This window comes from Pseudophryne corroboree, chromosome 9, assembly GCF_028390025.1.
Source record: "Pseudophryne corroboree isolate aPseCor3 chromosome 9, aPseCor3.hap2, whole genome shotgun sequence".
In the NCBI taxonomy this organism is placed as follows: domain Eukaryota; kingdom Metazoa; phylum Chordata; class Amphibia; order Anura; family Myobatrachidae; genus Pseudophryne; species Pseudophryne corroboree.
The window spans coordinates 207,018,849-207,033,502 of NC_086452.1; the positions used below are offsets into that span (position 1 = coordinate 207,018,849).

At 44.9% G+C, this 14,654-nt stretch overlaps 1 protein-coding gene across 5 annotated transcripts in view; it reads right to left on the reverse strand.

Annotated features, from left to right (window-relative positions):
• The window catches only part of COL11A1 (collagen type XI alpha 1 chain), a 257,732-nt gene extending 249,964 nt beyond the window's left edge, over positions 1–7,768 (reverse strand). For 3 of the 5 annotated variants that reach the window (XM_063940097.1, XM_063940094.1, XM_063940098.1), the window contains exon 1: positions 7,187–7,768. In XM_063940097.1, coding sequence (XP_063796167.1) covers positions 7,187–7,301 — 115 coding nt within the window. In that variant the 5' untranslated portion in view covers positions 7,302–7,768. The remainder of the gene's footprint in view (positions 1–7,186) is intronic. The other 2 variants (XM_063940096.1, XM_063940095.1) reach the window with 2 other exon arrangements.
• Positions 7,769–14,654: the final 6,886 nt, after the last annotated feature.

Sequence of the window (14,654 nt, forward strand, 5' to 3'; positions counted from 1 at the left end):
CCAGAGTTGGTTACCGATAGGCAACGCCATCTATAGATGTCGTTGCCTAATAGAAGCCTATGGTCTTCTTACCGAAGATGACTCAGAGAGAGTTCCATTAGGATCCCTACCTGGTGGCTCACGCTCATCATAAACTCGGAATTCCTCACACTATAAAGGACAGCTCTTATTGGAAGAGATGTGCTTTATGTTTTTAATCACAGCTCTTAATGCCGCTATGGTGGAATGAATTTGATTCGTAATGTGATGCGCTATGTATCCTGCCCTCTGCCCTTTAAATAATTGCCACTTTAAAACACTGTGTAGACGCTCTGTGATCTCGCCGACACTTGTACCTCTTTCACATCGCAAAAATAACCTGGTATTGACCCAGCATCTTGCCTGTCAACAAGGGTCACTGTGCGATGTGAAAGGGACCCATGAGAATTCCCGGGTTGCCTGACTCGGTAATTCAACCCGGGTAATAAGAAGGGTTATTCACGGGTTGAATACCGAGTCAGTGGCAGCGTGAAAGGGTTCCCAGGTCGATGCGACCCAGGATCCGTTCACTACATAGGGAGAGGTGGCGCGGAGTTGAGCTCATCTCCCAGCGCGGCCTCCGCCCCCGCGGCCGGCTCCGCCCCCCACCACTATGGCAACCGACCCGGCAAATCTAGCAAAAGCAGAAACGGATGGTAGTGTAAAAGGGAATGTAATGATCTATCCCTAACCCCATGCTCTTTTCATTATGAAAAAAGCCAATATACACTTACTTCTATACTTTTAACTCTCCCCAGTGTAAATACCTGTTATGTAATAAATAACATATTCCCAGTTTTCTATGAAAGATTTTACAAACAAACGATTTGTTGTTGAATCTTGTGAATTATTTAATGTGGTTTTGATTCATCTCTAACTGATACAAACATCTCAAATTACAAACTACAGGGTACCATATCCAACAGCTTCCAAAGCAGATGGCATTACCATTATCCCCCTTCCCACTATACAAACACGCTGTAAATAATGCTATCACTGAAATATGGGCTTGTTATATAAACATTTTGTAATTATAAGGAGTGAATGTGTTCTATGTTGCAGAATTGAAGACAATGTAATTGACACTTAGGGACTGATGTGAATGAGCAAATATTCTCTGTAAAGCGCTGCGGAATATGTGTGCGCTATATAAATAACTGGTAATAAATAATACATTTCTTTCTACCCAGTTTTGTATTAGATGAGCTTATCAAGAAATATACTCTCCTAATATACAAATCATTCCAACAAGCATCTGATTGGGATCCGGTCATAATCGTACAATAGCTGTGCATTGAAGGTGTTTTCTGGATACAGCATAGTGAAAGGTCTACAGGATTGCAGCCAATTGTATGATAACACATATACAGGCATTTGTTGCTTGAAATAATTATTTGATCCTAGTCTCCTAAAAAGGACTTTTATACCTCGCCTGTGTTGGCATTGGCAACAGTTTGTTTGTTCTTACACTTGGGAAGGACAGGCCACTTGTGTTTACTTTATGTCTTCTGTTTCATGAGCCAAAGGGCTTACATGAGATGGCCAGAAACAGCCTTTCAATGATAGAAGGTATATACATACTGTATACTGTACCTGCTATCATTTCATATTTCATTAACAGCACAGACACAACAAATAAAAAATGTATGTGCCTGTCTCTGGCCAGGTTAATTTAATAGTTTTTCTGGCTTTGTGTGGCAGTGTTTTTTTTTTTTTTTTGCAGATACATATAATAATTTCTGTTTTAAGATGGCTATTGTGTTATTCATTTACCGTGGAGTGTTTTTTTTTTTTTAAGCCCACGTTAACCTTAATCATTGTTCTATATACAGTACAGTATAATATAGCCCATATATAACTTAACAGAGGCTTATGAGAGTAGGAATAGCCATGGTACTAGTTTCATACAACAATATATTGGAGTTTTCAACTGATTAACTAAAGGATGTTATGTGAAATCTAAAGCCTTAGGGAAACTTTACTTATAATAAACACCTTATAGGTTTAAACAGCATCTAGATATTTCAAATATGTGCCTGCTATCTATGACATTAGTATACACAAATAATACATCCAGCTGTCAGTCTAGGCCAGGTGTGACTATTCAGTGGCTCTGAGCTTACTGAGAATTTCCATAAACTCTTTTGAATGACATCATTCTTTATTAGGATCTGGCACAAAACATGTATATGGCCTTTCCCATGATACACTTGGACAGTTCTGCCTTACAGGGTAATTCTTAAAATGATGTAAGCGGCAGATGACAAGTGTATGTGCACTACTGGCCCTATCAGGTATAAAGGGCGCCAAGGATCATGAAAGATTAACACTGATTTCATGAGACACGGCCTAGGATCATGTGGAAGCCACACTGGCTTCCAACAAGGCAAACTGCTTTTCAAGCAATGCCAATATAGAGGTACAAAGTAATAGGTTCTGATTTGGTGGACCAATGTCATTTAGGCAATAGAACCACTAAATTTAAAGCACCAAATTGTTTTAAGGCAAGACCAGGTTGGTTTTCCCTAAAGACAAATTGACACTTCAAATTTAGTGCCTATATCACCAAAACCACACTGCTTCCACCAAATCAGAACCTACTGCAAATCCCTCGTAGTGTCAGACAGAAATTACACTATGCCACTCAACTGAGTAAAAGCTTCACAATTCACACCATATATGTGTGCCATCTAATGGCAATAACCTTTCTGCTCCCTAACACAAACACATCTGTAGTGTGAAATCAGTCAGGGCTGGAGGGAGCTGGTTTCCTCAAGGGGGTCTCAGTCTGAAGGCCAGCTGGCCACATGTTAAACACACTGCAATCTAATCAACTGCAACTCAAGAGAAATGTCTGGTGAGGGACTAGAAGACACTAAAATATTTCTCATTAACTTGTAAAGTCTTTAAATTACACATGCTACTTAGTAACTGTCTATTTTATACAAACAGTATAGGGAAGAAAGGTCTTGCTGTAGAAATGAGGAATGCTTTATCTATACCAGTGAATCAATGGATCTCACTGAGAATTCAGCTCAAAGGGACATTCTAAAAATCCACATAGCACTCATATTTCACTGTCAGCTACAAGTAAGAGGTGCAAGGAGCTTTAAACACGCCCCACGGCCATGAAAGGGGAGACAAGCAGAGAAAGCCAGACCCTGTCCCTGCTTGGCTTTTTTTTTAAGCAACCCTGAGTGCCTTCTCTTCAAACCATTTCACCTGCTGATCCCTGGGACTCTACTCCAAGCAACCTTTCCAGCTACCAACCTTTCCTCATCCCACTGAAGTTTATTTAATCATTTTGTTTCACTCTTGTTCGATTCATACCTCCAAACAAAGTGCCAATTGTATGCTCCTTTTCATGGTTAAATTTTTTACATTTCTGTGTTGGTTTTTTTCCTACTGCAAGCAGAACTCTGGCAAGACTACAAACACTTTTTAAAAAAAAATCCTCACTGTTTAAGGGTCTAGTGTCAATCTGAAATAATACTAAAAAACGTCCCTATATTTCCAGACAGGGCTTATATAAACAGTGTTTTTACACAGATCACACTGTTTGTCTTCTTTAATCTGGATAAAATCTCTGTGATACAGGAACTATGGCACTGCTACAGAAATGTGGAACCTTTTATACTGTATATATTGATCACATTCCTTCGAAATAAGACTATTTACTGTAAATCTACTTACTCAATCTTCCAGTTGCATAAAACAACATCAATACTTTTATTTTTAACTAGATAAAGGTATTGACAAAAGAGAAATGTTTTGGGCTCTAACTTCATCTGTGTCATTTGTGTATTTTGCACATTTGATACAGTTTATATCAAGTGTTGATTGTTTAACCATGTGTTTGCTACTCTGGCAACTATCTCGTAAATTATTTTTTTGTATTTATAATTTTAAGCATTTAAAATTTTTTTTTTTTTTACCATTATTCTTTAGCTAAGTTGCATGTTAGTGTAATTTGCTTCTTGTCTCCACATGTTTGACATCCTAAGGGGCCTTAGTATAGGCAACCCTGTAAAACACTATGAGGATAGAATTACACACGAGTGGAATGGAAACTAATCTACTTGTGTTAATTATACTTTTTTAGATGTATGAAGTCAACTAATATAGTAAATGTATTAAGTAACTACAAAAAAATCCAGAGGTGACTCTTCCAAATGCAGATGATGAAAGCCATGCTTACAATAAATGTTGGTTTGCCAGGGAACCCGCAGCACATGGTGCAGGCCTGTTTGGCAGTGAAATGGTTAACAAAGGAAACCTCCTTATTGAGAAGACTCCAGATCTGATTGCTAGAGAGTATAATAGTATAATGGACTGAGATCATGTAGAATAGAATGACATTCACAGATGCTTTGTCAGGACTAAAACAAGTCTGTCTTACTGAAAATCATTAAACTGTGTCCAGTAATATACTGACTTTTAGAATAAATCTGTTTTTGCTCCAGCAGTTCTTCTTTTTAGTTAGACTGATGTGCAAGTGAAAATGTCAGTAGGAAACTGCTTTAATGACAGAGAGTGTCTTTATTTCAGTCTCTTTACAACTGTGTCTGTTTTACTAACTCATACCGTACAATATCTACTCTGTCGACCACTGAACATTCATAGAAGTAACATACAAAGGAAATGATGCATTACAGTGTCTGTCTGTCTGTCTGTCTGTCTGTCTGTCTGTCTGCCTCTGATTGGTAAAAGAAAAAAACATATTTGAGCTTTTAGATATAAGTGAAAACCTGAGATTAAGATGATGTCTATAGTTACTTAAAGTGTTAAAAAAATGTGTTTCTAGGTTGGTTATAAGAGGGAATTTTCTCCAAATATTCTTATAACTTGCTTGTCTGCTGTATAGGTTGTCTCAGTTTTATAGGAAATATGTCCAAAAATGTGTTTTTGGTATCCAGTATTCACATAAAGAAAATATTTGCCTTCCTATCCAAGAACACTCAGTTATTCCAAAAAATAAGTTGTATAAAGGCAAGGGAATACAATCACAGACTTGCTGAAAAAGAATCCACAAACTGGCATTAAAATGACATTTTATGAAATACCTTCTAAGCCCCATACACTGACCATCTGGAAAATATATGCAAGTAGATTTCTACAAGAATACATTTTAGTACTGTGAAATGAAAGAGAAATAGAACAAAGATTTGTGTGGCTTACTTTCACAGAATTGTGACAACTTTCTTCTTTGTGCAGCTCTGAAACTATTGCAGGGGATATATAAACAAGGGTCCCTGTGAAACCTGCATAAGAGGGGTATTTGTAATTGAAGCTGTTCTTCAAATTCATATGAAACACTGGAAACACAGTGTCGCATTGCTAATCTGCTCTGCCGGTAATCATTTGAGAGGATTTTATTTCCTTTCTGCAGAATAAAGAGTCCTCAGTTCACCTTTAATAGCAATTGGTGAACATGTGAGACCAGAAGAGGGCAGAGTGCAGGCAGTCTGCATACTACAGTACTTTCATACATTCATGAAAAACTACCACCACTACTGTATAGAGACTTGCACACAGTGCCCTTATCTGTCCTCTGCTGTGCTTTGCATGTTACTGTAAGTACCTATATTACTTTTAAATCAAATATGACCCATACTGCACAGCATTGCCATTTGTCCTGCAGCCTGGTAAAGTTTTTCTTATACTATAAACATATCAGTATTTATGTAACAAGGTCAAATGCTTTATTGCCATCTAGCTCACTGTGGCTACAGTGCAATGCAGAATACTACCTAGTCTACAGTCTGACTTTCACCCCTGTTGGACCTGAACAGTATCTGTGTCTTGTGGCTCCTGCCCGTGGTGCTGCTATTTCCAATAAATTCACTACATTTAAGGATTAGGAATTATATACGATTTACCTATAATGCATAGCCTGCTTATGTAGCTTCTGTAAAAGTTTTTTTTCATGATTTCAGCCGGTTCATATAAACATTAAATGATAAAATAAACACACACACACACACACACACACACACACACACACACACACACACACACACACACACACACACACACACTGTTATCTTTGTTTTACGCCATTTAGTGCACTCTAGCTGCTGTAGTACTACAAGTTCCAGCAAGCTAAAACTTCCACAACCACTGATAGGTAGGCCATCCTGGAATTTGTAGTGCCAGAACAGCTGGAGGGCCTCGCAATGCTTTCTCCTGATCTCTCTTTAATTGGTTTTCAGATTTGTTCTTTACACACTGAAACACTCCTCTCTCCTCACGTAACCTTTAAGCATATGGAAAATTCATCACATTGCTAAGTACAATGATTTGGCTTTATAGCTGCCTCCTACACAAAGCCAGAACCTCCTCACTGGCATTTCCTACAGAAAAAGAAGCTTTTGTAGCATCCCTGGGAAAAATGAGTTGTTGCATCACTGATAGGACTATACAGAGAGTGACAGCAGTGCTAGGCATCTCCTATAGCCAATGATGCTGCCCCATTATCCTGTGCTGCTAGACTGGGTCTCCAGTCCACACTGAATTTGGTGGGGTCTGTGTGTCTGGACCCACCCCTCTTACAGACGTGTCTGAATGTGACATCCCCTGGGGGGAGGAATTCCTAACACAGAGGGATCATTGCAAAGAACTAAAATCCACCCTTCTAGCCCTGTCCACAGACACCTAACGGACCACAGGTCTCGTAGACAACCTTCACCTTTACCTCCCATCTCCCTGACTAAGATAAGGTTCACTAGAGACAGGATGACTGTGCAGCTTATAGCCTCCCTCTGCTATAGAGGACTGAGTACTCGCATCACAGTGACAAGAGACCAGCAACTCCACGAATACAGTATGTGCTATAGTAAATCTGCCTGTCACCTCTGTCACTGATTTAGCAAATCTCCCCCCCCCCCCCCCTTTCTTCCGCTATCCTTAGTAACTTTTACACATTGTATAGCGCTGAAGTGCTGGACTGTGGTGTGACCCCATCCTCCCATCAAATGAATGAAGACTAAAATGAATGAGGACTATAGGAAGTACTGAGCCTGCACAGCAGCAAAGTGAATGCACGGTGCGTTGATCTCTTGCAGTAGACGAATATCCTGATGAGGGTTAGAACTTTTTTGCTGGTCTGTAACATTTCCGGGGTGTTATGGGGAGGGGTAACCCCTCTGTCCCGTAGTAATGCTCTTACCTCCTCTGACTTCTGTAGCTTGGAGAAGGAAAGTCAAAGTGATGAGAATGAGGGAGCTAAGGGTTGAATCCCACAACCTCCTTTTCGTTTTCCACCTTGTGTTCCACCTCTCCATCTCCAACTCCAAAAAACTGGGAGCCCCCCTGATGATTAGGAAACTCAGGATTCAATCTACAGCACCAACTCCTTCCAAAGCCCAGGAGGTGATCACTATACAGCCATAAGGAGGAAGAGACCCAAAGTCTGACAGGGGGAGGGGGGCTTGGGGTGGCCTTTCTTCTCCTTTGCCCAGCTGAGATGTGTTACTCCCCAGTCCCCTGCCTGCAGACTGAAGAAGGTATGAGGGCTTTAATCAAAATGCAAACCTCTCTCTCTCCTCCTAAAGTCCCACCGTCAGAGGGCTGGGCTAAGACCCCACTGCTGGGTCTCCAAGCATTCCCCAGCCTTCTCCTGCTAGCAAATAGTATTCAGCTTCCAAAAATCCAAGACCCTCCCCAAAGACTAGACTCTCCAGGTTGGTCCGTCCCCATCGCCCACCCTCCCAAAATAGATGGGCTCCAGTTCTATTTATTCAGCGGTTTGAGCATGGAAGGGTTGCAGGAGAGGGTGACAGCTTCAGGCTGCTGGTGCTTCCTGTGCAGCGTCCCGATCCCAACCTGTGCCTGCTGCACTCACTCCTGATATTACTGTAGCAAATGCGCTTTAACCCCCGGGAGTTCTATTCGCTATGGAAAGGATGTACAGTAACTTCACCAAAGCTCTGGCAAGTTGGAAACAAAATATGACCAAAGTTACAGTGATGTATGTTACACACATCTCCTGACCTGCCTGCATACTATTCCGTGTGCTGTTATGTATTGCCCACATATTTCAGGTCATTATCATTAATATGTGTTACAGATGCTTTGTTCTGTTCTCAGTTTTGGAATCTGCACAACCTAAAATTTCATGTACTGTATACTGAAATATACTCTGCATTCTTGTGTTGGGTAAAGATATAATTCTGCTGTAATTTGCATACACAGAATTAGCAAATAATGTATATGTAAGTAACGACATTGCTCTTTGTTTAAATGTTAATAAGTGTAAAGTAGCATTATTATTCACAAACTGCCCTACTAGTAACTACACATGCTTGTGCATATTAGTGTTATATCACTATGATATTTGCATTTGGTAATTGATAAATGGTTTTAATTAAGAGATGGACACAATGGAGGGATTTTTTTTGCTGTTACACATGCGTATAAGTCGCAATGCGCATAAGTCATGATGGTCTTGTGGCGGCAGTTGCATTGAGGATTTTTCAACAAAGTGGGCAAGACACAGCAAGCAGAAAACTGTTACCATACCTCCTTACCGCAAGCAGGGCTGACAACAGAAATTTTGGGTCCCAGAACACAGGGGCATATCTAGGGGTCCGGGCGCCCCTGGCAAAGTAAGGGACTGGTGCCCCCCATATTTGAAATAGGGAAGGTGCATGTGCAAAAAAGGGACATGATCTTGTGGGAAAGGGGCATGACCATAAAATAGTTCCCCCAATTCAAATTACGCTACACAGTAGTACCCTTATATACATTGTGAATGCTGATTATTATACAGGACAAAAAGCAATACCTTATTACACCAAAGTTCAAGCCGCTGCGGCCGCTGTATTTAATCTTTAACCTCTGTGCTGTTTACACACTTTACGTACACGAGTTCGTACCGTGTGCGCACTCTGCGTACCCACGCCAAACGGATGTAGTAAGTACACAGTTTGCTTACACAGGCCTATACACAGATAGCACAATGCAGCAGCCCGAGTGGCTTTAACTTTACACTTTAAACCTTAGCAGGAAAAGGGACACGACACCAATTGTAATTAAAAATATGTTGGGGTCCAACCCACCAATGGTTATTTACTAGCAGGGGGTTACAACAATAATACAATACAATAAGAGAAAAGGCTACAGTCAATGGTACATACGTTTGTTCACCTGCGCTACCCGGTCCGGTCCTCAGTCATTCACGGTAGATGACCTTCAGAGAATGTGTGTGACCGGGCCTGCAGCTGGCCTTTTATACATTTGTCCAAAACCTAATACAATGGAAACTGTAATCTCTTCACCTATAGGTCACTGGGATGGTCATTTACAGTACAGGAGAGGTCAATGGTCGGTTTAAATAGGTGGGCGATGTCTGGTCCAGGTGCACTTGCAGTTGGTCTCCACTGGGTTCCCGCCGAATATCAGGAGTACAGTAAATACAGTATAATATTAATATTCTGCTCCTGCGCATATCTATTCGCAGAAGCGTGCTATCTTCCGCAAACTGCTACCGGATTATTGCTCTTAAAATACCTTACAGCTGGATACCAAACACCACCTCCTCACCTAATTCTGTCCCCTCATATCCTGTAAAGGTGAATCCCTTTGTTATTATACCCTTTAAGCAAGTGTAACTCGCTGGTGTGGTTTCATGCAGACAATGTGTAAATTGTGCGCTATGTGTATTAAATATGAAATGTGTCTTTGTGGCTATTCCATGCGATCACAAATGCTACCGGAATTACTCATACCACGCGCTAATACGCACTACCGCGAGTATGCGCACGCACGGCAGAACAAGTTCGTGCATGGAGGCCATCTGTGTGGAGTTTGTCCGTGATGTGTATGACTGTAATATTTTCGACTTAGACAACATTATACCCACACAGTAGCAGTTCCCTTTACACATTATGCCCACACAGTAATTCTTATAACACTGAGGAGACATCAGCAGTGCCTGGCCTGGCCGAGGAGGCAATGTAGTATAATAAAATAGTATTGCAAAGAAGTGTAGCGCAGCGCACTACCCAGTGGTGCAGGTAGAAAAAAAATCCTAGTGGTACTGTGTGTGTATGCCAAAAAATGGGTGTGGCCACACCACATGGGGCATGGCCAATGAAAATGGGGCGTGATACACATATGACCCCAATAGAGCAGTGCCAGATACACATATGCCCCCAATAGTGCCAGATACACATATGCCCCCACAGTGCCAGATACACATATCCCCCCACAGTTCCAGATACACACATACCCCACAGCGCCAGATACACATATGTCCCCACAGTGCCAGATATGCCCCCACGGTGCTAGATATGCCCCCACAGTGCCAGATACACATATGACCCCACAGTGCCAGATATGCATGCCCCCACGGTGCCAGATATGCCCTTATAGTGCCAGATACACATATGCCCCACAGTGCCAGAAAAACTCCCAGTCATAAAGTCATAATCCCCATCCCAGCACATAGCCATAGTCCCCTCCCAGTAAATAGCCATAGCCCCCACCTCCCCAAGCAATAGCCGTAGTACCCCCAGCACATAGCTGTAGTCACCACCTCTCCCAACACAGTCATACAGTAGTCCCCACCCCCCTCCTATCACTTAACAATAGTTCCCTGCCAGCATAGATATCCATAGTCCCCCTCCCTGCACATAGCCCCTCACCTCCCCAAGCACATAGCCATAGTCCCACTCCCCCTCACAGCACATAGCTGTAGTCCACTCTTAGCACACAGTAGTAGTCACCCCCACTCCCAGCACATACATAGCCTCCCCACACACAGTACATAGCCCTAGTCCCCACCCCACAACATCCCAGCAGATAGCCATAGTGTCTGGCAATACCTGCTGTGCCGAGCTGCCTGGGATGAAGGACGGAGGATCGTTCAGCAGGCAGGATCTGGCGACGGTGTCCGGCACCGCACCAAACTACGTGAAGAAACAAAATAAGCTACAGCTCCCAGCAGCCCTTGCCGCCAGGAGCTCCCGACAGCAAGGGTTGCTGGGAGTTGTAGTTTATTTTCAGTTTCTTCCCTGTAGTGCATTGCGGTGCCGGACACCAGCGCCAGCTGCCTCCTGCTGAGCGATCCTCCGCCGTTCATCCCAGGCAACGCACAGGCAGCTCAGGTATTGCCAGACACTACAGCTTAAGGGATTCCAGCCATTGGCTGAGGATGGCACCTTCGGGCGGTGCCCCATGCTCGGCTGGCGCCCCTGGCGAGTGCCATCCTGGCCAATGGGTAGATATGCCCCTGCCGGAACACGTATTTCTCTGGGGCCCCCCCATCAACCCCTCTCAACACACTTGTGTCTATCTATCTATCTATCTATCTATCTATCTATCTATCTATCTATCTCTCCTATATAATAGCCCAGATCTGTCACTCTGTGACTGTGTGGATAACGCTGGGCGTGGCTAGGAGCTCTCATTGGGTTAGCAGCAGATCTATCACACCCAGTCCATAGCTGATTGGGCGAGAAACGCCCTCCCACACAGGTTACATCCAAATGGGAGGCACTGCCCTATGGCTGCTGTGTGTTCCCAGAGCAGAATTAACAATGGGGCTGATGGAGCTCCAGGCTCACACCCCAAAATAGGCCCACTGCATCTGCAGCAACATACCCTCCCCCAATTTACACATAAAATCGCTACAAATTCGAAAAGGGGGTCTGGCCACGGGTACAGTGGCATGGCCACACCCCTTTTCCTGTACTTTCAATGGAAGTTTGGAGAGCCAAAAATCAGTACAGACCTTAAACCAGAGGTTCTCAAACTCGGTCCTCGGGGGCCCACACAGTGCATGTTTTGCAGGTCTCCTCACAGAATTGCAAGTGAAATAATTAGCTCCACCTGTGGACCTTTTAAAATGTGTCAGTGAGTAATTAATACACCTGTGCACCTGCTGGGTTACCTGCAAAACATGCACTGTGTGGGCTCCCGAGGACCGAGTTTGAGAACCTCTGCCTTAAACAATGGTCCTGTACTTGCCAAAAAGGTACAGCTGGAGAGTATGCCACTGCATCTGCAGCAAGTCTCTGCGCTGTAGATAGGGGGGGAAAAAAACATTTTACTGCAGCGTTCTATGTCCTGCTGCCAGTCCACCTGCCCCCTCCGCCATCAACAATCCCCACTGCCTACCCGTGCCGCAGGTTGAACAAAAGCTGCTGCGGCCACCGGCATAGATGTGTATGAAAGCGGCGCAGCAGAAGCATACATGTCTACATTGTGGCTGCTCCCTCCTGGAGGGGGCAGCCTGATCATATAGGAGGGGGCGTGGAGAAGGCAGTACAGGGTATGGGGACGCAATTGCGTCTTCGTAGCCCTGTCCCCCGCTTTACAATGCCCACATTACCGGCATTACAAAGTGGGGAGCGGGGACTACCATGACGCAATTTAACACGAATTGCATCATTACCCCGCCCCCTTCTTTGTGATGGGATGCCACTGTGACGGTGTCATGCGGTGAGCGGTGGAGTGCGGCGGGGGGTAAGCGCCATGCGGGAGACTTGACCACTTTCTCAGGGGGCTGGGGGCAAGTATGAGCGGAAGGCTTTCATAGCCCTCCCTGCGCCGCATACTCTCTGAGTCCCGGAGCGTGATGTGACAGAAGTGCCTCCCTGCCACAGCCGCACCCAGATCCCCAGTGGCCCAGACTCTGCAACACAGCACCTGGGCTGCCGGCCTGGAAGCCCTGAGATGGCTAATGTAATGGATAGAGTGGGTGACATCGCGGAGGGTAATGCCTGGACACTGAATCAATGTAAAAGGTGACAGTGCTGTGCAGTGCAGTGGATGTGCAGTGTCACTGACACTGCACAGCACTCTCACCTTTTACATTGATTCAGCGAGTCAGTCAGTTCTGCCAGCCAGTCACTATTGTTAGTGCCGGTGACCCAATGCGCCGCATTACAGGGTAGTACACGCACTAAACAAACTACAGCTCCCAGCAGCCCTTAGTGCCAAAGCAGTCCGTCGCTAAGGGCTGCTTAGAGCTGTAGTTTTTTGAGTGCATCTTCTTCCCTGTAATGCGTCGCATTGGGACACCGGCGCTAACAATAGTGACTGGCTGCTTGGCTGCTGTGCGAGTCTCCGGGAGAGCCACTGCCAGGAGGAGAAGCAGGAGAAACATTACCGCCCCTCCCCCACTCGCAGTACCTCTGGGCCCCATTTGCAGCACCCCTACACCCCCTGCAACTGCTTCTCCCCCACCCGAGGTGGCTCTGGACCCCCTCTCCCCACCCACGGCACCCACGCACCCGCACCCGCCCCTCCCCCACCTGCGGCACTACCACACCCAGCCCTCCCCCACCCGCCACCCTCCGCAACTGCTTCTCCCCCACCCGCAGCACCACCGGACCCACTCCCCCATCCGCCCCACACCTTGACAAAGGAGCGGGTGATCCCGGAAACGTTGGATTTCTGTGTGATGTGAAATATACACTTGTCTTCTATAAAAGCCTCTGAGTGCCGCTGTCTGTTCATATTGGAATATATATATATATATATATATATATATGTACATTTTTATATATATATATATATATATATATACACACAAGTGTTTTGAGAGTAGTTGATGGGGGGGGCCTGAGAAATATGTGTTCCAAAAGTTGCTTAATAAATGCATCTGAAACATTGACCACATATGCTGTTGTAACGGCTTTGCTTTATTGAAATAAACCGAGGAGTGATGCCTTTTACCTTGCGTCCATAATGTCCCTCTGGATCGTGGGAGGGCACTCAGGTATCCAGTGGTGCAAGTAAAAAAAAATGTCTTATAGGTACTGTGTGCACGTGCCTTAAGCTCGCGCCCCCCAAAATGGGTGTGGCCAAATGCCACATGGGGCATGGCCAATGAAAATGGGGGCGCGATACACATATGGGGGGAGGGGCAGGCAGATACACATATGACCCCAATAGTGCCAGATACACGTTGCCCCCACAGTGCCAGATATACATTGCCCCACAGTGCCAGATACACATTGCCTCACTGTGCCAGATACACAAACACAAATGCCCCCAGAGTGCCAGATATACATTGCCTCACAGTGCCAAATACACATTGCCCCACAGTGCCAGATACACAAATGCCCCAGAGTGCCATATATACATTGCCTCACAGTGCCAGATACACAAATGCCCCCACTGTGTCAGATATACATTGCCCCCCAGTGCCAGATACACATGTCCCCCCAGTGCCAGATATGCCCTCAGTGCCAGATATGCCCCCAGTGCCAGATACACATGTCCCCGCAGTGCCAGATACACATGTCCCCCAGTGCCAGATATGCCCCCAGAGCCAGATACACATGTCCCCCCCAGTGCCAGATATGCTCCCAGTGCCAGTTATGCCCTCAGTGCCAGATATGCCCCCAGTGCCAGATACATATGTCCCCGCAGTGCCAGATATGCCCCCAGTGCCAGATACACATGACCCCCCAGTGCCAGATACACATGTCCCCCCAGTGCCAGATATGCCCCCAGTGCCAGATACACGTGTCCCCCGCAGTGCCAGATATGCCCACAGTGCCAGATACACATGTCCCCCCAGTACCAGATATACATTTCCCCCCAGTGCCAGATATGCCCCCAGTGCCAGATACACATGCCCCCCCCTGTGCCAGATATGCCCCCAGTGCCAGACATGCCCTCAG